At 39.9% G+C, this 26,775-nt stretch overlaps 1 protein-coding gene across 3 annotated transcripts in view; it reads right to left on the bottom strand.

The window, feature by feature from the left end:
* Nucleotides 1-4,705: 4,705 nt before the first annotated feature.
* Nucleotides 4,706-26,775, bottom strand: part of LOC111875266 — a 23,897-nt gene continuing 1,827 nt past the window's right edge. The window contains exons 2-12 of one of the 3 annotated variants that reach the window (XM_023871359.2): nt 21,974-24,934; nt 17,487-17,645; nt 15,717-15,845; nt 14,250-14,741; nt 13,612-13,732; nt 12,486-12,613; nt 10,621-10,671; nt 10,348-10,426; nt 6,734-6,916; nt 6,337-6,447; nt 4,706-5,648 (exon numbers count right to left, since the gene is read on the bottom strand). In XM_023871359.2, coding sequence (XP_023727127.1) covers nt 5,218-5,648; nt 6,337-6,447; nt 6,734-6,916; nt 10,348-10,426; nt 10,621-10,671; nt 12,486-12,613; nt 13,612-13,732; nt 14,250-14,741; nt 15,717-15,845; nt 17,487-17,645; nt 21,974-24,274 — 4,185 coding nt within the window. In that variant the 5' untranslated portion in view covers nt 24,275-24,934 and the 3' untranslated portion in view covers nt 4,706-5,217. The remainder of the gene's footprint in view (nt 5,649-6,336; nt 6,448-6,733; nt 6,917-10,347; nt 10,427-10,620; nt 10,672-12,485; nt 12,614-13,611; nt 13,733-14,249; nt 14,742-15,716; nt 15,846-17,486; nt 17,646-21,973; nt 24,935-26,775) is intronic. The other 2 variants (XM_023871361.2, XM_023871360.2) reach the window with 2 other exon arrangements.

The following is a 26,775-nucleotide window of genomic DNA, read 5'->3' as shown; positions in this document are numbered from 1 at the left end:
ATATTTGTATTCTCAAGTCCTCTACAGCAGATGGCAGTGACAGGCTTCATGTCTAGTATACTGCCCATTTAACGGTTTGAGGCATCAAATTCATCAACATACTAAAAATGCAATTCCTACCTCGCAGAAAACACACTGCGTCTCCATAACAAATATCAAACATTTAATTCCGTTTAAGGAAATAATCGCTGCTTATTATGACAATAACACGAAACACATAAATTGCAGTGGGGGCAACATTCAAAGCTTCTGAATGTTCCAACATGTGGTACATATAATTACCACTGTGCTTTAGAGGGCTAATGTAGTACAATGGTTGATCTTTGCATTAAATAAACAACAGAACACAAAAAATCCTCAAATTATTTTTTGTACATATTTCACTCAACAAGTTTAGTGGCAATGACCGAGGAAGTGGACACTGCCTCTCGCAATTCTTTTCAAGGGGAAGAGAGGGTTACAAAGTGTGCTCACAAATTTCAGTTTACGTAGCTTACAAATATTTTATGGGTCTCTATATGGAAATATAGATGCCACATTTAAATATAATTTTTGCTATTTCCTTTCTATATTAAAATAAAAAGGAAATATACCAGATATTAATATGTATAATGCAAATCATTGCTCTGTCTGGAATAGGCAAGGGCAATCAACGGGAACAGTCTTAAATGGCTCGAATGAAAGTTTGTGAGCTGGCTGTCCCCTCGCTCCCAAAACAGAAATCTCGGAGGTGCCAATGCTCTCAGACATGATTTAATGTACCGGTCCAAAGAGAGCTGAGAGTACAGAATGTAAACAGTTCTTCTTTCTTTAGGCCATGTTCCTTTATACCTACAGGGTACGTATCTAGCCATTCGTTATGTGCTGGTCCACACCCTGTTCTTTGCATGGTAGCACTGTCTGAAACCTTAAGCAGCTGATGTGACCTCAGTCTGAGTTAGCGAGCTCTGGAGTGTCTCCTGTATTCTGGCACAACTTCAATATCACGTAGCCCACTGAAGATACTTCAAACCACTATCGAAACAAAATGCATAGAGAACAGAGCAGTTACTTCTGACTAAAGCAGAAACTTCTTAGCAAAAATTACGTGAATGGGCAGAGTTTGATTCCCTGCATGAGCAGGAACTGTTCTCTCCACTGCCATGCCCTGACTGACTGTGGGGTTTACCCAGTCTGCTAGCCCAAGATTAATGCTGTTCTCTGTGTACGGTAAGTCAACCAGAGTATCCGCTGACCCCAACCTCCATCTGGTGCTGACAGTAATGCACAGACCTTTACCTCCAGCCCACAACACGATTTCATGTGTCAGTGGTTACACATTGGAGCAACTCTACCTTTTATGATATGGGGTGACTGTTTCTATTAGCGCTTGTTACACCAAACATTACAGCCTTTACTTCATTATTGTGACTGATAATTAAAAACTTGTAATACACATAGCTTCTTTCCATTTCATTTGTAAAAAAATACTTACATGATTGTATCATAAAATATAAAACATTCAAATATTTGACTTACATCAGATAAAAGGAGTAATCGCATTTTGAACACAATGACACAGTAAAATGAGAGTCCTTTGGGCTTTGTACACACAGTGCTGCACTTAAAATCTCCATATCTAAGCACAGTTAAACAAAGGGAAAGCTATTACATCACAGAGGACTACAAGATATGGAACATGTAACTGAAAGATTTACATACATGAAACATAATTACTGTTGAATTCACTATTGCATCAGCAAGGCCAGATTAGCCTTCCCCAGTGGGAACTTCCCAACTTTCATACACTAGGTATATCTAAAGTCAATTTTCATTTCAATCTCCCCATCTGAACACCTTGAGAGCCTGGGCCCCTTACCACCTGACTCCAGCAACACACACACTGGTACACGGAGCCACGCTGTCTCTACCCTAATGTTCTCTGATTTGAAAATGAACACAAAATGACGAAAAACTAACAAAGCTGGGCCCTTAAACAACACACAACAAATGGTGCATACTCGTACATTGTAGGTTAGGTTTCATAACCGTAAAGCGTTCTGGACTATTAGAAAACTGTGTATTACTGTAATCAGTAAAACTGGAGTTCCAATGTGGGAAAATCAATTAGCTTTAGTAATTCCAAGCCAAAAAAAAGTGAAATATCATAAATGAAAAAGTTTCTCAAATTTTACAGTATTCAATAACAGGGTATGTTCTGCCCTAGGACCCTACAAATAAAAGATTCGTGGTTTTACTAGGGTGAAATTTCATGAAGCAAAGGGCATCTTCTAGCATAATCTACTTAGAGAACAAACTTAAAGGAAACAACAAACTTCCAGTACTGACAATTATGAGGCAAAAAATTCAAAACATTTTCCGTACACATGTACTAGATGTCACATGTCTGGCAGCTGCAGGAGGTGATTTCCAATTCCTCTTGTAACAAGCAGTAAATTATACCACAATACATAATGCTTATGTGGATATTAAGATCTAATTGCAACCTAATGGCATCCTGTCACTGAGATTTCATGGTAAACAGGACACAGCAGATTATGGAACAGTCAGATATAACTCCTCTGTGACAATGAAAGTGCAAGAGAGGATCATACCAAACTCAGTTCTCACGTGGAAAGAAAAATAGTATCTCCTGTCACGGAACACCTCTGAAGGTACAATATTCCTTGCATAGGATATCTTATAGAAGAAAATTTGTCTTCATCCAGACCTCTGACATGGTGAGCCTAGTTCCCATTGTATTTCAACATATTGTCATGTGTATGGAGCAACTATAGATGGGTTTAGGTTCACGACTGCATTTACTGGACTCTCTGATACAGTGTGGCTACACTTTTCAACTGACTATTACACACACACACACACGCCAGCATGGATGTTCCCTTTCCTCTGGGTTCCTGAAATATACCTGGCCTTTCAGCTACCAGCTTCTAACAGAAACACCTCACAATGACTGTACCCCAGTAGTCCCCTCACTCACTCACCAACCAGCTACTCTTCACTTCCTTCACCAATTGACTGAACTCCTCACTAACTGCCACACTTATAATATCCTAACATAAACCACACAGAAAACAAAGTTCTTCTGTTGCCGTTCAGAGGCCGTTGCCTAGTAACGACCGTTGTCTAGTTGTCTAGCAACTGGTCTACATGCCACATTGCTTCCTCCTTAAGGAAATTCATCCCAAATAGCCTACAAGCATACAGCCATTTCTTCTCTTCTGAGAGTTGTGCCTGTTATGTCTGTGATCAGTCTTACGAGTACATCCTTGCCTCTGGCTCATTTCCTGCAGCGATTACTCTCCAACTGCTCCTGTTGCTCTCCCCTTAAGACCATTTCCCTCATAAGGTGCCAGTTGGTCCAGGCGTGCATCACTATCAGTCTTCTTTTCCATTTGGGTCGGTGCCATGTCCTCCACAACATCCACTCACTCATTTTCCACAGCCCAATGGAAAATTAGACCGCTCACTTTTCGATATCCAGCTCTACTGTCTTCCCTGAAGGTCCTGCCAGATGTCCTCTCCTTCCTCAGAAGTAGCTACCATCTTGGGCCTCAGCCCTTTATTCCACTGTTGCACTCTGGGCCCTTCCATTATCTCCTCTCAAGCATCCTTCCTTGAGGATCTCCTCTTGCAATACTGACCCTGTCTGGTCCCCGACGATCATGTCCCTTGCGCAATGAAGGAATGGCACGGTGGGTCAACCATCCTCGGGCAGCAGCCAGCTTCTGCTGGGAGCCACCATCACCCTGGGTCCACTTCTTCAGGTGTCAGGGGTGCCCTACAGCTAGATGCCCATGCCCATCCTCCAGGGCTCTGACAGTTTCCACATCGGCCTCTTCATTACGGACAGCAGGGTGCACCGCTACGTTCGTCATCTCCACTTGGGCTGCCTTCTCTCCCATTGGTTGGCATCAATCCACCTGGACTCTCATCTCCTCTTGACCATCATCTGTCTTTTCTTGGATAGCATCCATTTTGGCTTCCATCCTTTCTTGCACGGCCTTCATTTTGTCTAGCCAGGCATCCATCTTGCTTCAGTTCAACTGATCTTCAATCCAATTCCACTTCTGACACCAGCTGTCATGTGATTTCATGATTACAGACGGGTTCCAGATTTACTGGACTCTTGATACAGCACGTGACTACACTTTACAATTTATTACACACACACAATAGTGTCCACAGTCACGGTTTCACTAGCTGCTGCTTGGTAGGGGCTTCCAATGGCAGATGTTTCCCTTCCTCTGGGTTCAAAAACTGTCCCTGGCCTCAGCTACTAGCTTCTCACAATAATAGCTCACAATGACAGAATGCCAGCAGCCCTCTAACTCACTTTCTCTTCAACCAACTACTCTTTACCTCATCAACAAACTGAACAAACTCACTAACTCTCCTGCTTATAACAACTCGGAATGGCCCACGCAGAAAACACCATTCCTTTGCTGCTGTTCACGAGCCATTGCCTAGTAACGGCAGTTGTGTTTCACGGTTGTTGCTTAGCAACATGTCCATATGCCCCACTATGATACTTTGTAATGATTGGTAATGATCTGTATAATTCTCTCATGACAAAACCTCAAAAATGTTGAGGTCAAACACAAAGGGATTTAGGGTTCTCATGGAGGTGACTATTAAGATTACCATCTTCAGGGACGTTGCCTACCTTTCAGACTAATAGTGTCATATTCCAAAAGACAGTAAATCAACATCAAATATTATTCAATTTATTATTTTTCAAATCTTTTTAATATATAAGATTCATAATTCTATTATCAGTCACAGTAGTGTTGAATTTCTTACAATCACGCAGAAACACTTCTTACACATTTTCCACAGAACAATATTAGAGGTGAGAAGATCAGGGAAGGAAGAAGGAAAATATATAAAAGTCAATTCCTGAAAATAAATCAAGTAATTTCCTATCACTCTTAACATAAGGTAACTTCACCATGAAACTGTCTTAGACAATCAAATGTTGGACAGTAACTCAACTTCCACATGAAGTCCTATTTAATGGTTGTACAAAACTAGAATGTCTTTGAAATTTATGCATTTTAAACCTTGCTGGATGACAAGAAGCGATGTGATCTAATGTATGACATGAACAAAGCCTCAGCACTTACTGCAACTTCTTTCTATCTGATGTTCCTTAACAAAAATAAAGGTCATATCGTTTTTACTTAACATAAGATTTTTGTAATTGATTACACACAATCACTGCAAGAGAAAGAGAAATTTCCCAATCATCTCACTGCCAGGCACCTTTTTACTCTTGTCTCGAATTTTACCTTTCAGTTTTCTCAAACTCTTGTAGTCCTTCGAGAACCTTGGATAATCAAATTTCAACTTTGGCCTGCCTATCCTCTTCACAGGTAAAGTATTTATATCATCATTATCATAATGCACATGATTCTTAAGTTCACTCTCTATGTGCAATGTCAGGTACGTGTCCAAGTATGAATGTAACAATACTGGCAACAACTGTGAGACTAGAGTGCTGCATGTGCCATGTTGCCATGCTGCTTCCTCTTCAAGGAACTTGTCTTCTGTTCCAACTGATTCCAACAGTGCTTTCATTTCAAGAGATGTTGCCACATCTAGTGCACTCTTACCGTCTCGATTCTTGGCTCTCAACAAAAATGGTCCTAAAATGAAAAACAAGAGACAACCAAGAGTTGCAGTAACAACAAAGGAAGATTATTTATAATATTATAAATATTATATATTTATTATTATTTTAACATTTCACAGTGTATACATGCATTAAAATCTTCTAGGGCAGTAACTCATGTCAAAACAGAGTTAAAAGCCACTGCCATATCAACCCTGATGATGGAAGCATAGGAAGTCTTCAAAAGTTGGTAAAACATGAAGATAAAGTTGTCCTTGCACTCAATTATTAAGCACCAAGCCAAGAAGATACATGGGTAAGTGGAGGTACAGTTCCATGCAGTCTTAACCTCAGCACTAAATGCAGGTGAGTAATCACCTACACAGCACCACAAACTTTAGCCCTGGGGAAAGAGAGCCCCTGGTACCCACTGCACAAAAAGCTGGGTGTCCCTCAGCACCAGACACAATGCTGCGGTGAAGAGCAAAATTTCTTGCCAAGATTTCTCAAATGTTCAGCCTGTAACTCATCTAGTTTCTAACTTCTCTTTGATACAGCCAATCAGACAAGAACATTCCTGTGCATGTACTGTAATGTGTGACTGTAAATGAAATATACGGCTGGAAAGTGAGAACACATTTTGCCCCATCTTTGCAGGTATGATGACGTGTCAAAGGCAAAAATGACATTACTGGTTTTGAAAAGGGGAGAGCGAAATTTACCTCCATATTTAAGCAGTAATTTGCAGGATTCTAGCTGATTGGTCTGAACTGCATCAATTAGCGGTGTCGTGCCATCTTCACTTTGCACATGCACATCAGCTCTGCAGCGACCTGTCCATAAAGAAAGACAAATCCTTTGCACATAAATAGAATACAGTAAAACTTATGTAATCTGTTATCTAAATTATTTTTGGAGTCTTTTTTTTTTACTTTTTTCCCCCAAAATAATTCCTAGTATTACTGCATTCTGTCTCAATACCATGACACTTCTAAATTATAAGCCTCATTATTCTATTCATTAATTTAACAGTTACCGTTGTTGTCATGGCTTATTTAGTATTTTAGAGTTAAATGAAGATGGACAGCCATAAGAGATAATGTAAATAAAATCAACTACCTGGTGGAGGTTTGTATTCCAGCAATTCATAGACACAACTGACGGCACCATAATGAACTGCTTCATGCAGAGCTGTCCAACCAAAATTGTCCATAACATTGACGTCAACCTCAGGATCCTTTAAAAGCTCTTTCAGTTCATAGACTTTATTTCTTCGACACACACGATGAAGGATTGTTTCTCCTACAATTCAGAGGGATAAGGAAACATTAAATAAACCTCTAAAGACATATCCAACAAATAACACAAATCAAAGCGCATGGGTCCACATTTTCAGGACAGTATCTACTGCACTTACCTTTTTAACCTGCTCAGAAGTACATTAAATGGGTCAAGTTCCACCAAAGCTAGACAAGGTTAGAAAACATAATGCTAACATCACGTCTTCAATGTGGGAACAAAACAGCTGGCACTTTCAGCCATTCTGTTTGTTCCTATGTCAGCCAATCTGATGCTTGCAACCAGCATCATTACATGTCATAGTACAATGCCTGCTTGGGCTCCAACGGATGTTCCGAAACAGAATTTTCACATCTACCAGATGGTCCAAAAGTCTCCACACATAGAAAAAACTAACACTTTTTAACAAAATGTATCTAACTTTAATGTATAGAAATCATTTTGATGGCTGGATCAGGAAGTTGTCACAAGGTTGCAATGGACTTGGTAAGACCACCACACATTACACTGTCATCAAACTTACTGAGATGTTCACAAAGACGGGAAGCGTTAGAGACTCTGAAGTTTTCGTCCACACACATCAGCTGATGGAGGTACAACCAATGTGGTGCTGGGTGCAGTTGCATGGAGTCCCCAGAAAAGCACACGAAAGTTGGCTGCATAAAGCAGTGTCAACAGACTGAATACCATGCACATTTTGAAAAACCACAAATGGCATCCATACAAATGCAACTGTTGCAGCATTCCTGTGAAGACCCGAGAGACAGAGAAAATTCTGCAAATGGGCAATAAATAAACTGGGTGGCAGTGCAGCCTTCCCATCTGGGATTGTGTTTATGGATGAAGCCAATTCTTATGTTAATTCATTCATTTATTTTATTTGGCATTCATAATTGCTACAACAGTAACACCTGAACAAGACACATCATTCTTGAAATCCTTTTGCCCAAATGCCTAAAGGATTAGAATTTGTCAACAATAAATAATCACTCTTGACATGGTTAAACCTACAATTAAAATATAACACAACTACCAAACCAGACAAATAATCAAATTAGATACAATACATAAATCAAAATACAAGTTGATTTAAAAAAATGCCTATCTTACTAGTTTTGTTAACCTTATGAGTCAATCGAGAGAATTTTAAGAGTATTACAGTAAATCAAGAGCCCTACATGTGACCACGTCAATCACCAAGCACATTAAGATACAACATGCAATCACTATTAGGTGCCAAAACCTAGGTAATTGGAGTGATTTCAACCTGCACACTGGATGAGTCCAGCAAAGATGCAAAGTCCTGAAAGACTGAGGCTGTGGTGCAGAATATAGGGCAACAAAATTGTTGAACCTGTTCTTATTTCTTTGCCAAAAATCTTAAAGCTGAAATGGATCCAAACACGCTGCAAGACATGATCATGCCGTCCCTGCTAAATGAGGATGGAGAATTTCCGGCGTATAGCCAGCAAGACTGGGCACCACTTCAATACGGTATCCGTGTGCAGCGATGGTTGGATCTGGGTTACTAGACTGGCCACCATGACCCCACTTGGTGTTTCCTGTGGGAACACTTGAAAGCCGTGGTAGGACTTGAAACGTGACTCACGTAAAGGAACACATTTGAAAAGTAATTCTGCACATGATACCTGCTGTTATTAATGAGAGTTCACCATGAATGGGAGAGTCACAACAATATGTGTTTTCAAAGTAATAGCAACCATACAGAACATATTTAGTGAATAAAGTTACATTTGTTAAAAGTGTTAATTTTTGCTATGTATGGAGACTTTTGGACCATCCTGTATTATGGATCACTCACATCCTCACATATGAGTAAAGTTATTTAATTTAAGATTTGCATGGTAAAATTGAATTATACAAAATGAAACGAAATCTTATTAGCAAAACAGAAAAATCTGAAAATTCTACTGCAAAATTCAGACAAATAAGAGTAAGAAAGTTGCACCCTTGGTACAGTGCAACCCCAACCAACGTCACTCATTCAGGATTTAACACTCAATATCACTGCTTCCAGACCAATAACCTCAAAGATTAATAACTTCCATTTAACATTTTCTTCACATTAGTGTCCAAATTAAAGGGTCTCAAAAGAAACCTTAAATGGGGGTTTCCCTGGATATGAGAGATCTGAGTTTCTCATGAAACAGAAAACTAAGATTACAGTCCTTTTGTGACACTGCGACCTTGAAGATGAAGTCAGGACTCTCCTCAAAAATGCTGCTATCCCCTCACCACACTACCCAGCTTCACATTGCAGGAGGCAGTGATGTTCCTACACCACACCTGTAAGTTCTCAACTACATGTTATAAAGTAAAAGGTGAATCTTATCCTGTAACAGGCCATGGAGGCCCATAGCATCATGAGACACTGAGGCGGTGAGGTCAGCCTAACACGCCAGCCGCCCTTTACCCTGAGGGAGATTCCTGGTACTCATTTCTGTTACAGGCTGAGTCAACCCCAGGGCCATAGTGCAGCTGGAAAGATTTGGTCAAAACCAATGGCCTCATTGGGAATCAAACCCTTGACCCCTATATAAATGTACAGTACTGCTTGAGTTATCGGTCGCTGAATACCAAACACCAAAATCTGATCACCAGTAACGCAGTTTCAAGACAACTGATATTTCAAGTGTAGGCCCTTAATTCATGTACCATTTTCCTGAAGATCTTATCACTTATGAAGTTTCATTTTGGGATATGGGTTCCATATATTATTGAAATTCAATCAAAATCATTACAGCCATCTTCAAGAAAGTCACTTGTTTTGTGTTTTAGGGTCCATGCATGAGGCAAGCGTTTTATGAGCCGGAATGTTCACGTCTAGCGGGGACTCTGAACACTGAACACAAATCACATCCATTCACCTGTCCAGGTGCTAAAGACAGATGGCATTCCAGAAATCATTTCTCTGCACTCAAAGTGTAAGCCAATCAAACACTCCAGATCAACTCTTTCACGATCATAATGCTTTTCTCATATATACTGTGTATATGACAAAATAAAAAGTTGTTTTCCTTATGCTTAATTTGGCACCATGCCTTGAAGGTACATGGAGAAGTGAAGGTATAGTTCCATGCATTCATGACAATGCCAGGAGGAGGAGTGGGCTCAGTTTCACAAATCCGTGGCTTTATCCTTGTGGAAACAACCTTGATACCCATTAGGTGGAAGGCTGGAAGCAGTGGAGTGGAAATTTGTTCCTGCCTGGAAACAATCCCTGGTTCCTCAGTAATTCAGTCCACAGCCTAGTCACTGAGTTATTCTAGTTTGCTGATTCATTGTAGCTCTGAAGAAGGCACCCGCAGCTTCTAACAAAATTCATCTTGTCATGTAGTTGAAATGAAAAAGCATAAATCATATTCTGAAGTCTGCCTAACATTCTGATCGGGGAACAGAAGTGTGGGCATTACCTTTCTTGTCTCTCTTGTTGATGATTCCCTTCGTTTCAGTTACTTCACCGTTTGAAGTTGTTTTTACTTGCGGACTCAGCTGAAATACAAATAATATTTAGACTTATCCCATACTGCAATGAACAACATTTTTATGTAGAAACAGAAACCAGAGCCAACTGAAAAATTAATACCACTCAAAATTCTGTTATAGGAAAATTTCTGTATTTAATTAAATCATAAGTCATCAAACAATATTCAGTAAAATTCTGCATTTCCCTGAGCTAGTGTTACCTTCTGAGCTTCCATGTCGTGCGGCAGAAAGCATGTTGATATCAATCCAACCTGAAACAGTTAAAATACTTGAAAATAAATGTATAATGAATATATATATATATATATGTGTGTGTGTGTGTACACGCACACCTACTTATCCATTTCTCTGTCTATCCAGCCATGTGTCAAACACTACAGTAGCTTGACCAAGATAGAAAGACTGATATTTCCAAAGCCCAAGATGGCCATAAAAGTACATAATTCACTATCCTGGTTTTATCACTAAGTCACATGTTGACCAAAGTCCACAACTTTATTTAAAACTATTATACAGAGCACCGTGCACTATACGAAGCCATTTTTACTAGCCCTGTGAAATACTCGCGTCACATGATCATGGAGCGCATGCTTTGCTGTGCAGATGCAACCTTTTTCATTTCTTAAGCTAGAGGGCAGAAGAATGCAGCCATTGAAATGAATGATGCTTCATTGCATTCCCAATTGACGACTCTATGCACTCGCCAAGTTTGAGTTATATTGGTGCAAAGAAACCTGACATCTGAAACTCTAAATTTGCAATGTGGGTTTTGTCGATCGCAGCAAGGACGCCATGTTTTTCAGAGATCAACATATGTCGAACGCAGCAGTGTAAGGGTTGATCATCCCATTTCATTCTTGCAGCCCAACTGGACATATCACAAGATGTTTCTCCTCCACAATTCCACGTACATACCATGCCCCCCCTCACTATGGCCATCCAAACTTCGTGGGCCTCACCACCCAAACTACACTAGACAACCCATAAACAAAAAAGTTACTTGTTTCATAATAAACCAAACAACCCATTTCATCTTTAGTAAGCTCAAATATTTTCTTGAGGGCCATGTCTTCATACATATTTACATTTTTCCTTCACAGTAATACTAACTCCATGCAGCACACCCCTTCCACAGAAGCTGACAGTAGCTCAGCTAATCACAAAATCCTCCAACTCTTATAAAACCGAAAGATTCATTATCCTATTCATAGAAGCCTGTCTTAACTAACTGCATGATGGAGAGTCCTTCTTGGGAAGCTAGTTAGTTAGTTATTGGAGAGGGTGGGTTTCCCCATGCACTTAGACCAGTATTGGTCCATTGTGCTTCCCTCTATGATATTCTACCAGTCTCTATACCCTACCGATACTGGTGCATACCATCAGTCCTGACCGAGCCAGCGAGTTTGGCCTCTACTGGCTTAGCGGTATCTATAATGCTTCCCCCATCTATCAGAGGTGTTGGAGACTACTGTTGGGCGGGAAATGTCCTTGAATTTGGCTCAGTGACCTCCTTTGGAGATATGAGGTTCTTTTACATGCCGTAAAGCTACGACACGGGACCCACGGCTTAAAGTCCCTCCCGGAGGACTTTTTCCCTGAATTTTTCCACCCTCAAAAATTCCACGACCTCCGCCGGGGTTTGAACCCGCGTACCACGAGTCATGAGGTGGGAACGTTACCTCTAGACTACGGAGGCCGCTCTTGGGAAGCTAACAGTCACTCAGCTGCTCAAGAAATTTCCAACTTTCACAAAGCCCAGTGGTTCTATCTGTATTCACAAGAGCCCATCACCGGTTCCCATCCCAAACCAAATTAACAGAGTTTACAGCCTTCCAGACTATTTCTATGACATCAATTTTAACATTATCCTTCCATCTATGTCTAGGCTTTCCAAGTGGTCTCTTCCTTCAAGGTTAGATATCACATTTCACAACCATACAAAACCATTGGGGAAACTCAACTGTTCGGTATATCCCGATCTTTGGAAAAATCTAAAATTGCAGTGTGATTTACCGCATTTTTCTTTTTTTTTCTCAAGCAGTGCATGACATGTACTTGTACTTACAACTGTGTTCAAAGAGGGGTCTGTTTCATATCCAACGGCATTACTGAGAAGAAAATTGGTGACATAAAGTGTGAGAAATGATGGTCTCATCTCACTGAGAACTCGAACCAATTCCTCTGGGTTCATGCCTAAAAATACAAGAATATGTAAGTCGACAGAAATGTACTGTCATACTAAGCATGTTCCAACTGAGAAAGACTGGGTACGTAGCATCGTACATACAAAAAACAGCTGACAAGAAATGTATTCAGTTCACAAGACTGCAACACATGCACTCCCTAATACAGTTCACCAATATCCCAACAGGGTCAGGCGTACTTGTAATTCCTCTCTCCATTCATTGTTTCGCGGAAAGTACGCTTCAGTAAAGGTCAATATGGCTGGAAGTCAGAAGTGCCTGACAACCTTAGATAAGCCTCCCACTTCAAATTATAAAAAATATTCCAGTGCAAAATGCAACAAGGCTAGATCACAGACATCACCTCCATCTACAGAACTTTATGCAATGTCACTGCACAAGTAAATCCAAACAAAGTCATTTGGATGAGAGGATGACATACCCAAGTAAGATATTCAGATTTTTACTAAATTTAAACTTTATCAACTTTAATTGAAGTCCATTTATTTTAAGTTAAGAAATACTGCATTCATATGTGATATAAGAAGTTGGACATACCATTCAGTGCAAACGTTTTTGTGAATTTGACACCTGATGATGGACCTGTACAGCCAAAACATGTTGTGAGAAGGAAAGGGGCCAATAAAAAGTTGCACTGTAGATGGAAATATATTGTATGAAATAAACGTAAAGGAGTCTAACAAATGAAGTATCATGGATATGACTGTGATGAGTTTTTAACACTTAAAGGCAGAGGAATGTACTTCCATGTAAGATATGTGAACTTGTCAATGAAAAGTGGTGATTCATTGACATGAAATTAATCGGACAGATGTGACAATCATAAAAGAAGTCAGCTGTCCTGCTCTGAGCACTTGTCGCTTGCATCTCCTGATACTGCACCATGCAGTGAGCTTTCTTTAAGATGACAGCTTCTGTAAATTCCTGATGGAAGTCTGCAGTTGCTCTGTAATGAAGCAAACTAAAGACTCAAAGCAAATGAAGTACCTGACAAACACTGGCTCACTTCTCGAGCCAGAGTCTTGCACTGCTCACCAAAGTAGGGATACAGCAACTCGTCATTCCTCTCACTCGCCCTGACAGTTTCAGCTACAAGGGTCAGAAGTCTCTGAGAACAGAACAGGAAAATCCTTTCAATGGCTGGACAGAGGTGAGTCTAGAGCCAGTGCTCAAGTCTTGTACTGAATCCTGGCTAGGACACCACTTATTGCGAGTGAGGGTTCTTATGGCTTTTCCTCAGTCCCTCCAGGCAAATCCTGGGATAGTAGCTCAATTAGGCCATGACTGTTAACCCTCAAATACTTTGAAATTCATCACTCATCAATTATCCTACCGTCTGATGCTGCATGTTCTAGATAAAGAGAGGGTCATTAAACAACAAACAAACAAGAAAAGTCATGGCTGCAATTAGTGCGGACTCCAATCACAGTGCAATCTGTGCACAAAATAATATGAACTGTGAAGCACCTTAGGATCAATGCCAGTAAGCCCAGAAGGGTCCGTATGCTTCAGATGGTATGGCCTAAGTAAAGCTGTACCCGTGTTTAATTAACCTGGCTACCAGATTATCAAAAATGTTTCAACCCCACACAGAGACTATGATGTTCACAACCAATTGTACTTACTGCTATAACAGTCCACTTGTTAAAACTGATATTATGGACAAAGCACTTTGCATATAAAGAAATGATACATCTGCAAATGCCATTCAGACGTCCAATTCCCTGCACTGTATTGGTTCTCCACAGTACCGACACTATCAGAGGCCTGTAAGAGCGATGAATCAATGCCTTTCGTAGCTGAAAGCTATGTTTCACGAGAAAAACAGAGAGATCAATTTCTAACAGTTCCACTATAACCTCCAAAACTATGAAAAGACGATTCAGTTTCTCATCGTGACTCAGAGTTGCGTAATTCTTGTTGGCCTCGGCTCTTTCTTCAGCAGAAACATCCAGAAGTTCTTCTGTTGCAGTGTTCAGAGTTACTAACGGATCTTCACAGACAGCTGAACTGTCGCAAGGCAAGTCTTCGTTTTTCAAATCTTTGAACGTTATCATATCATTCAACTCATATATAATACCATCCACAATTCCACTGTCTGACAGGCAAGGTGTGTTCTGTGAAGGAAATTAAGCTACATGTAAATTCTTTAAACAATATATCTGTTTAATACTTACAGAAATCACTTGAGAATGAGAATTTAAATTTGTTGTATGTTCATAAACATGACAATCTATTCTGCCACACCAAACACTGATCCTTTTTCTTCACAGTAAATGTAAACTGGATGATCTGAGAAAAACATAACATCAGAGTTTGTTTCTGACACTGAACTTGACTGAATTTATTCTGATTATTTACAGTTTCAGTTCAAAGAATTTGTCTTTCTGTTTCTGCTTTGAGTCCGTTACTTTTTGTTCAGGAGTCAGGTCATGATGTACAACACGAGCATCAAGATTATATCTCTCAATTGACCATGAACATTTCTCACAATTTCTTTATAAATTCAGTGCCTGACACAGTTTCACTTATCAGCCACAATAAATGTCTTTTAGACAGAATTTTGCAAACCAGTGCACCTGCATTACTGCAACACATACACATACAGACACAAAACAGCTGACCCACAGTACTACCACTAGAAGACTGTTAGCTTGTAATGAAATGATCAATTTCGTATTTCAAAACAAAATGATTCAGCATCTACACAGGCCAAGCAAAAAGGTCCCATGGAGAGTGGGGATAAAGGTGGCTAAGGATTCCACATTAGTCCATTCTTTACTCCACTCCAGCCCCTGTTTCCTATGCCAGCGAGTCCAAAGCACTGCTGCTGGTGAACTGTTAGTACTACCAAATGGAAAAAACAGGGAAGTGCAACAGATGCAGGGAGATGTGCAGTAGGTCAATACATGGAACTTCATCCACTGCCTCAGCATTCTAACAGTACTCAAATAGTTCTTACGAAAGTGTAAAATATTTTGAGTTATTAGGCATTTTAATTTTTTAATATGGAAAGCGAGTTTTCAGTAAGTCTGAAAATGAATAAATGACAGATTTTATTTCTCAGAACATTACCGTAAGAGGCAGCTCACCTCTATGAGAGTGCTTGTTAAGACTGTCGTGTAATACCGCAGCATGTCTGGAGCACATGGAGGGTGTAAATCAACAATCTTCTTGAATGCTGATACAGCTGATCCAATCAAGCAAATTTCGTGTGTATTCTGTGAACAAAAACATCCGATCCCCTACAAAGTAACTGTTCTATATAAAATTACAAAATAAACTTAATACTTGCAGTAGTTTGCAACGAGAGGAATGCATATAGGATATTGGTAGGAAAGCCAGAATGAAAGAGACCACTGGGAAGACCAAGATGTAGGTGGGTGGACAATATTAGAATGGATCTTAGAGAGATAGAATGGGATGGTATGGATTGGATAGATCTGACTCAGGATAGGGACCAGTGGAGGGCTCTTGTGAACACGGTGATGAACCTTCGGGTTCCATAAAATGCTGGGAAATTCTTGAGTAGCTGCAGAATTGGTGGCTCCTCCAGAAGGGCTCAGCTCCATGAGTAAGTAAGTAAGTTTGCAAAGTAACATTTCTCATGGCCAAGCACTACTGCTTAGTGACTGAGAAGTCCTGGATTCATATCTTGGCTTGAAGATCAGCTCACTTCACTGAGATGCTGCCAGTTTCCATTCACTTCCCCAGATTAGTGCCTCTCCAACTTAATTATTCACTCATCATCTCCTATTCAGCACTATGCAGTCCGTGCTACTGACAGCATCATTAAATAAACATTTCCTATGAAGCTGACAAGGTGCAAACAATAAAATAAACACAACAGCAAAAGAACAAGGAAAGAGAGACAAAGTTAAAGCCATTATGATGATGGCAGTTTCCACACATTTATACAGACATGAAACTTGAGCACAAAAAAAAGAAAGAAAAAGAAAGAAAAAAAAACTGTGGTTTTAGTCCGCAAGCAAACTATACCAAATGTGTAACCACTGCTTGTCGGCGAAGTTAGTGCCAACTTTAGCAGACAGAGGGTTTCGCGTGGTCAGCGCAATGAATCCCCACTGATGTTAATTTCAGTTTTCTAGACTGGAGCCACTAGTTCCTAGAAATAGCTCCTCAGTTATCTTCATGAGGCTGAGTGGACCCTGTTCCACACCCACTGCTTCTCAGAACATCTTGTAGTGCCGGGAATCGAACCCAGACCTCTGGATCTGTAGCCAGGAACTCTTGACCACTAAACCACTAAACACTTTTTTGGACCGCCTCGGTCCAAAAAAGTGTTAGTAAAATCCGAGTAACAGAAATGCAACCTTATGCAAACGCCGAAGAATGTACCAGCCTAAACAAACTTAAAAACAAAGCTTGAGAGAATACAAATATTTTTTTTTTCGGTAAGTGGGAACACATGAGATTTGAGATTCTCACAGTGGCGACTGTTGGTATTAAGGTATTCTGAGATGTGATCCCATGCAGTACACTGGATAGATATGTGCCAATGATGTGAAGGGACCTGATACGTTCATCTTCAGGGTAGCAGATGGAGGGTGCAGGTTCCTTTGAAATACTACCAAAACCACATGGTGCCAAGTCTGAAAGAAAACCACAATCTTCATGGGAAAAGAGATGATTACAGAGGAAATTAGTTACTCTTTATGAATCAAATCTGCATCAACAAGCTCCAGAAGCTTCAATTTCGTCAGAAACACACAGACACGGACACAGAGGGATGGTTACGAAAGCAGAATGGAGCTGAACCTAATCCATGGGAAGCAGAAGAAACAAGAAAGTCCAGTTGTGCAATTAGAATTCAGTTAATTTCTGCTATCAATAATACTCACAAGTATAAAGACCAAGATACGTAAAACTGTTGAAGCACTAGGAAAACTTCTCTCAGAAGTAACAGAGCAACAGAAGTGGAAGGCACAGGACCACTGTCTGGCATTCATTAGGGCTTCCATTATCTGAGACCTTGCATCACACACCTCAGATGGTTTCCACTGTAACAAATGTATATTTTTAGACATGTACAGGGTGGGCCAGACTCAATTAGGCAGTTTTTGATCATTAATAACCAACCAACCAACCAACCAACAACACATGGGATAATGGGAAAGTACCTTTTGTTGTCGATAGATGGCAGCATCATACGGTATGCTGTGAACGAGGTCAATACTCTGCCTACTTAGTGCACATCGAGAAAATGTCATGGCCGGTAGACGGTTGTCTATCTAGCAGCGTGTAAAATGTGTGCGCCTTTTCTCAGTTACTAACAATGTATCAGAAGTCCAGCGCAGGATGTTGGAAGAGTTTGGACCGCCAGCAGTCCACAGGGACACAATCGTCTGAATAAACAAGCAGTTTGATGAAACTGCCAGTGCTTTGAATCCCAAGCATCCTGGTCAGCCGAGAACTATCAGAACTGCTGACACACAAGCACGTGTTGCTGCGGAACTGGCATCATCTCCTCAGAAATCGAAGTCTACCTGCCGTTTGTTGGTCCTACTGGACATTTTGAGGACAAGTTTGCGGAAAGTTTTGAGTGACATGAAGCTGACGCCATACCATCCATGGCTTATTCATGTTCTTAACGAGGACGACTTCGACAGGTGACTTGAGTTCGCCGAGTTGATGCTGACCAAGTTTCAGGAGAACCCTAACCTTATCCAGAATACTGTCTGGACTGATGAGGCCAAATTTCACACATCAGGATCGGTCAAAAGACACAACTGCGTGTTTTGGCGGCCAGAGAACCCCAGTGCCACCACTGAATACGATTTTCAGTCCCCAGTAGTGATGGTGTGGGGCGGCGTGACGTACGAAGGACTGATTGGCCCGTTCTTCCTTGAAGGTTGCGTCACGGGGGAAACCTACCTAAAGTTGCTGAGGGAAAGTGTCATCCCAGAACTTCAGAGGAGAGAGAACTTTGATGAACTGTGGTGGCAGCAAGATGGGGCCCCACCACACTTTGCCAATATTGTTCAGACGTTTTTGCATCAAGTTTTCCTCAACGCTGGATTGGCCATCGAGGGCCTGTGGAGTGGCCAGCCCGATCACCCGACATCACCCCACCAGACTTTTTCCTTTGGGGTTACCTCAAAGACAAGGTGTACGCTAATCCCATTGACAGTGTGAAACATCTGCATGAGGTGATTGTTCAGGAGTTCAATAAAGTTCCGGTGAATATGTGTAGAAAGGCGTGTGAAAATGTTGCATTGCGTCTGCAAGCCTGTGTTGACTTAGGTGGTGCCCAGGTTGACCAGCATCTTGAAAATCAATGACTTATGTGTGTGCGATTCCATTTTTGTAACCATTGCAATTGTTAACATTTATCAATAAAAATAACATCTAATCAAAAAATGCCTAATTGAGTCTGGCCCACCCTGTAGTAGTGCTAAGTGAAGAGGTATGCGTATAGAATATTTGTGGGAAAGCCAGAAACAGAGACGACTAGGATGACCAGGACGAAGACGTAGGTGGGTAGACAATGTTAAATAAAATGGATCTTATCCTTACGAAACATATTCCTAATGTCTTTTATATTGTTGCATTATTGATGGATACTTTGATAACAAGGGTGATGCCTCAATACAATGGGATACTAAAATATAATATAAATGGATCTTAGATAGGATGGGGTAGTATGGGCTGGATAAATCTGGCTCAGGATAGGGACTAGTGGAGGGCTCTTCTGAACATGGTATTTGGGTTCCATAAAATGCTGGGGAAGTTCTTGAGTGGCTGCACAATTGGCGGCTTCTCAAGAAGGGCTCAGCTTCATGAAGTTAGTCGGTTAGTAAGTTAGTAGGGCTAAGTAACGCCAAAAGTCTGTGGACAGAAGAGATGCAATTTACACAGACAAATTTAAAAAATGTTTGAAGCTGCTGCTGCTGCTGATGATGATCACTGCTCCTGCTGCATTTGTTATCAGTAGTGTTCAGTCTTCACCACTTGTATGGAGCTACTGTATGTTGTATTCCAAATGCTGTGAGGTGTATTTATATGTAGTCAGAAGGAAAATTTCAAAAAGCTTCACAGTGTTTAATGTTTTCTACTGAGTGAATTATCAAAAGAAACATTAAAGAAAAGTCTACGCAGATGTGCCTTTTTATAGCACTCTGTATTTTGAACACCACTTGGCAGAAATTTAAAAGAAGCTATGCAAAGATGTTTGGCTCTGTAACCATCAATATGCATACCAAACACAAGCATAACACAAGCGAAAGTTACACACATGGCAAACAGTCAACTGCAAGAATATTTGTCAAGTAGCCTTCCAGGCTGATATGCAGGTACACAAGGTTAGGTTCTTCCTCCATTACTTTTCATTTTACATGTAAATGATGTACCACATCTAACACAAGGCAGAACAATAATGTACGCTGATGATACATATGAATATAGGACAAGACATAAATACACTACAAAAGCAACCTCACAAAATACAGGCTTAGCAGATCAATATTCTGAAACAGATAATGTATGTATAAATCCAAACAAAACACACTACATTCTCTTCCAGCCTAAGCAATGCAGGCAGTAATATAACGAACAGGGAAATATTTAATGTAAGAAGTACTAATTTCTTTGGGGGTTATAACTGCCAACCTCAGCTGGGAAGTACATACTGAAAGAACCTGTAGCAGAGATATGAATGTAAGAACACTGTATTACAGTTTGATCTATCACCTTCTGGCATATGGAATCACTGTATGGGGACAGAGTGCGAAGGCACTCACTAGACGAATATTTACCCAACAGAAAGGCTGTATGGTACACAGTGGGGTTAGAAGAGTGGGATCCAGGCCGAGAGAGTTTTCGGCAAATAACAATGATTAAGAGTATACTTGCTATACATTCAATAAACAAAAGAACTGTAATTACGCTGTAAATATACAAGTATATACATATAACACAAGAAATAATCGCTATCATAGGCTTGTACATAATCGAAAACTCTTTAACAGAAAACAATCAGTAGGAGGTTGCATCTTCTATAACAAATTGCCTAACAACATAAGACAAATAGGTGACAACAACAAGTTTAAATAGGAACTGAAGGCCCCACATATTAAAGGATTCCATAGTTCAGTAGATAGTATCTGAATGAATAATTCTGTAATATTGACTACTGATAGGCAGATGTATAAAATAAGCTATATTTTCAATAAATTTATATCATAATCATTAGTGTATTTCGATAATAATATAGATGGACATGTCCTATATCACTGTATTTTGATTTTCAGGATAAAATACAAAATTAATGAACTAACTTCCTGATGTGTTTCTGTGGAATGAGCGCTCTCTCTTTACAAATGATTTCTCTTTCTACTCAAGGGACTGCTTCTTGCTCCTGGTACCTGCCAATCTGTTTGTTCCTCTAGAGCATGGTCTGGTTTATGGTGCAAGTATTATGTTTTTGGACATTATCCATCGTCTTGTCCATTTTCTAAAAACCATCCTGTTTCTTTTTTTTTAACACATTTCGCACACTGGATTCTGTCCCCGTCCTCAGGTAAAACCTACTCAGTTGGGTCCAATAGACAGAGCTAGCCCCTATCCCCAGTGGTCCAGGTTTTAGAATATGGACAATACAACGGCTAATTAATTACTATAGGATTCTGACGATGGTGTATAACACAGAGATACTGGTTTTTCGGACTTTATCCATCGTCCTGGTTTTAAGATAACTAAGAAAATCACTGGACTGAGGCTAGCTCTTTCTAAGGGACCTAACAGAATAGGTGTTTTCCCTCACCTGAGGACGGAAACAGATCCAGTTTCTGAAACGTCATGTTTTTCTTAGTTATCTTAAAACCAGGACGATGGATAAAGTCCGAAAACCAAGTATCTCCACAATGGATAATGTCCGAAAACAATACTTGTAGCAATATACCATTGTCATAGACTTTTAGATCTTAACTGGTTTATGTTGGCTTATGGCAGACTTCACAAATACATGTATCCAGTTCCCCTTTCCCGTTACAATCTCTATTTTATAATACAAGGCTGCTGCAACTCAACTGTGAAACACCTACACGTTAAGAGAGGATGTGAGGAAGAAGGATATGTATTGTCACGGCTGACAGGACGTCATTAAGAACTGACTGTAACTGCAAGAAGGCATATACTTCGTTTGTGCTAGAGCCCCATGCCTATCACTTTCTCTACGAGACTTATGGAGGTGATCATACATGAAAATGTTTGTGGGTGGTTGAATAAATGGGAGGAAATTCCCAAAGCCCATTTCTAAAATATTATCCTAGCAAAAATGCATGTTATTTGAAATCATAAAATTCAAAATGTTGTACATTTTACCACTAACCAGAGAACTCTTGTGCTGCTGCGTGCAGGAATACGAGTACTGGCAGCAGAAAGGGACCCATCTCAGCTCCAAGCGTGCTGCTGCCCTATCGTGGTGATCATACATCACTGTCTGATATGATGCAATGATTTGATCACATTTCACTGGTCCTCCAACTTTGCCATCTCCTGCTGAGGTGCTCGTGCTTGGATATTTATCATAACTTCTGCTAGTACCAATGCGATTCTGAGCATTAATTTTACTTGTATTCTGAGAAGCGCCTCCCTCGTTCAGGTTAACTGCATCTGTACTGTCACTAACTGCATGACTGGCGATCATGGCCATCTCACCAGATGATCCTTCTTCAGCAAGAACCACCAATTTCCTATCCTGGTCACCAATAACACATCCCTTATCAGGTGCACTTAAAATTGCAAGATCCCTCTCAGGCTTGTCAACAATTACATTTCCCCTAACAGAGTTATTAACAACTGAAGGTTCTGTAACAGGGCTGTCAATATTCATCAGTCCTTTATCAGACATATCTACAACCACTGATTCTATAATAGACCTATCAACAGCTGTGGGTTCTCTATCCAGTATATCTGTGAAAACAGATTCTTTACCAAATTCACAAGTAACCTCTAGTTTCTCGCCACAAACACCAACAACTACTGGATCCCTAACATTCTCTTTGGCAATTAATAGTTGTTCTGTAGCACCTGGTTTCCTGTAACTACAAACAAATGCATGCTCATTGCGAGGACTGTTATCAATCACCAGTTCCTTGCCAGGAATGCTACAACCAATCAGTGATTTCTCGTCTGAGTTGGTACTAAGAACACGGTCCCTTTTTACACAGTTGACACTAACTGAGTCCATACTGCCAATCACTAATTTACTGTTAACTATCGAATCGCCATCAGAGCCAGTGACAACCAATGGTTTACTATCATCACAGTTGCTTGAAACTTCTGGTTCACTCAAGTCACTGACAAATACTGGCTCACTGTCAGGACCACTGGCAGTTTCTACTTCAGCAGTAGGGCTGCCAAAAATGGCTGAATTACAGGTGAGGCTCTTAATAGTTGCTGGCTCATCACTGCAGCTACTGCCAACTTGTTCCTGACCAGGAACATCAAAAGGCACTGGTTTCTTAACATTAACCATGTGCAGACCAGGGCTGTCCACTAATTCTTTTCTTTTACAAGTAAAATGCATGTTCCCTTGAGCTGATGCCTTTGTACAACACACATTCTGAGTATCAGAATGATGAGCCCTCTTTGTGTCACTTTGGTCTGAGGAAATGCATGTATATGTTTTAATTTCTGTGGATTCAATATCATATAAATCGTAACTATCAAGATCATAAATGTTTGGACTTCCAACACCTTCCCTCTCTTCAGTAAGACTTTCAGCATCACTTTCATCTGTTATAACAACAACAGGGTCACCATCATTGCTATCATCATCAGACGATATCTCTATGACACAATCTCCAACAAATTTGCCTCCAGCTACATGGGGTTGCAGAGATTTTCCCTTCTTCAGTTCTTGCACGTCTTCTGCAAAACGCATGTTCGCTTGAGCTGATGTCTTTGTACCACACATTGTATTAGGATGATGGGCCCTTTTTGTGTGATTTCCATCTGAGAGAATAGCTACAAATGTTGTAACTTTTGTGGATTCAGTATCATGTAAATCACAACAATCAAGGTCATAAACATTACCATCCCACTTTTCATTAAGACTTTTGGCAGCATCACACTCATCTGATACAACAACTGGGTCATCATCATCATCATCATCATCATCATCATCATCATCAGACACCACTATGACAGAATCTACAACATACTCTCCTCCAGGTACATGGTGTTCCACAGTTTTTCCACCAGAATTGTGACTCCTGCAGTTTTTAAAGCAGTCAGCTCCATCAGAATTTTGTGAAATGTGAGCAACAGATTCAAAAGTATTTTCATGCAAACAAGAAGATTTTGAATTACCTACATCAAAATGTTCTACTTCTTTTCTCATAAAATATTTATCAATTTTATTATGCTGTGGAGTACCAAATTTCCTTTTAAACAATGTTGAAAAATTCAATCCTTGTTGGGGTGGCAGAACTGGTGATCTTAGCTTCTTAATACTTTGTGGAGAATCCTGCGATAGTTTCCTTTTGGTTAACACTTGTGTCTTGTCAGGGGTACGTAACAGAGTACTGCCTGCAGTACTGGTTACAGCTGACAGAGAACCATTCCTATTATCACGACTCCTCTTGTTCTGCTGTCCAAAAATATCTGAATTCACACCTGAATTCATGGAAGATATTGTATTTTCTCTCACAACACTTTGCCACTTAAAGAGGAATACTTTAACTTATGTACTGTAAAATTAGAAGATTTTACTTTATACTTGTCATTTTCACTGACTGTGGACCTTACCAATGAATTGGTTTTATCATCACTCAAGCTCGACTTCTATGTCTGGAGTTGCACACTGGATGCCCATTCACAGAGTCCATAATATTCCTTCCAGAACTTAGATCTGAGTGTGGAACTTTAATTTCCTCTTTACTGGCAGACGAGTGAGTGACTCTCACTGGCTGTGGACTTACTGTAGCAATCTTGATAAATATGAAGATGGATGATCAATCCTATTGAAATTTCCATCATTCCTAACACAATAACTTTCTTTTGGAAGGTTAGAAAGTTGTCCTAGCTGAACACCACCTGATGTCCTCCATTCTGATAAAGCACCATTAAATCTAATGGGACCAGCTTCACTATCAACACTGCTGAGCAATAAAGGAAAACTTAGAGTAAAGCTGTCCCTCGAAGGGCTTGCTGGGTGATGAACACACGGCTTGCAACACAGTGTTTGTGTCTTGGTTTGTTACAAATGTCTACAAGTTGTCAAGGTTACCACATGAACTTATTAAATGTGGACTGCAATTTTCATCATTCTGCCATAAAGTTGACTCTGAAAGGAGAAAAAAATACAATGTGTCATGGTTTATTTCACATTGCTGTCCATATATAGAGCGCAGAGTGACAAATAATAGCAGGGTAACTCATGAATTGGAGAATATGTGGCATGCAGTGGTCATGGCATAATCAAGATACAAACCAAACACTTCACTGCAGGGAATGAAGAAAACCATAGAATATCTCGGTTGGGACAGCCAGTATCAAATCCAGATTCAAATCTAACACCTCCAAGAGTACAAGTTAAAGAGTGTCATGCCAACCTTCTCGCTGGTATGAGAAGCACTGAACTTCTAGCAAAATAAGGGGCAATCACCTCAAGAGATCATGATCAGCAACCAATCAAATTCTGTGAAATCATACAGCTGAATAATGCACAACTGAGCAGACCAGAACATTACTTATTTTCTGTTTCATTTCAATACACAGACAACTGGATCCCTGAGAGCATGTACATATCTCTACCTAAACAGAAACATCCTGTTTTAATTTCTGCCATGACAGGAAACAGAAGGAAGTAAACAATCATTTCTCACTGGATACTATCAACATAAAAGCAGTCATTACCTTCTGAAATGCAACTGTAATCCATTTGGAATTTTATAACTAATGTCTGGAACGTGGCATTGATGGGAGAATATTAAAATTCCTCATACAGAAAGAAGCTAGCTGAAAATGTGGGCGTGAGTACTCTGGCTCAAGAAAGGAACTGTGGCGAACTCCTATGAATACAGCCTCAAACCTTCAGGTTACATAAGGCAAGAAATATGTTGACCAGCTGAGCAACTGGCTTCTCATGAAGGACTCTGCTCCATGTATCTATACACCTTCAAAATACAGACCCAATGGCACTTGTGATGTTCTTATTATTAAGTGCAACAATAATTACAATAACTAATGGAATTAATTTTATTGTACTGTGTTGAAACATTAATGTAATGAAATAATACTGGTAGTTAATTGGTGAATTTTGCTGTCACATTAAAAACCTGACCAAACATTAACTTTCAACAAAGACTGAACTGTTGCAGGGTTTCAAATCTGATCAGTCGTATGCCCATTCGATAAATGATACAAATTCCGTCCTAAGTGCAAACAATATATATTATATGTCCTTGATCTTGTTCTTTCTACACTACATGTTTCGGCCTCTATCGACCATCATCAGGTGTATATTCTTAACGTTGCTGCCACACTGAACCCAGTCTAAAATTTAACGTTTAAAAACACAATGTCACATTCTTCGTATTATCAACATCTACATCGTTGATATGTGTCTGGTATGTAGATTATGTTGCACACGTCAAATTTGATATTCTTGTAGTAGCATTCTAAAAATCTTTAGTTATGATGTTTTAAACCTTTTAAAATTTTTCACTAAATTTTAAATTTAAAATTTAAAATTCTTAGGGTTACTCGCCCTATGTCTAAGTGCTGGAGCGGCTAGTTCTTGTTTTCACACTGTACAGGTGTTATCTGTAATATACAAATATTCGTATTATTATTTTATGTACGTAATACTTTCTTATGTGTGTATATTGTTATTTGTACTTACTTAATGTAGTCTTCTTGTGTGGGTGCCGCTGCTTGTCTGTACTACGTGTGCTGTCTGCTGTATTGTGTGCTGTGTTTTATGTTAGTGAGTGTAGGGGGGAATGGGTAGTGGGGAGAGAGAGGTACCGTTAGTCTGTGTAGATTTCGTGTATCGTTTGAAATATGGGATTGTGTGTTTCTATGTGTGTATCATTCATGTGTAAGCCTTTCTTACTTATTTTATATATATGGTATTTCTCTAATGTATTTAAATGTCTGCCCTTCTTTCCCGTTGTTACAACT

The sequence above is a fragment of the Cryptotermes secundus genome, unplaced genomic scaffold (assembly GCF_002891405.2).
Source record: "Cryptotermes secundus unplaced genomic scaffold, Csec_1.0 scaffold526, whole genome shotgun sequence".
In the NCBI taxonomy this organism is placed as follows: Eukaryota; Metazoa; Arthropoda; class Insecta; order Blattodea; family Kalotermitidae; genus Cryptotermes; species Cryptotermes secundus.
This window is presented reverse-complemented; position numbering and strand designations above follow the sequence as displayed.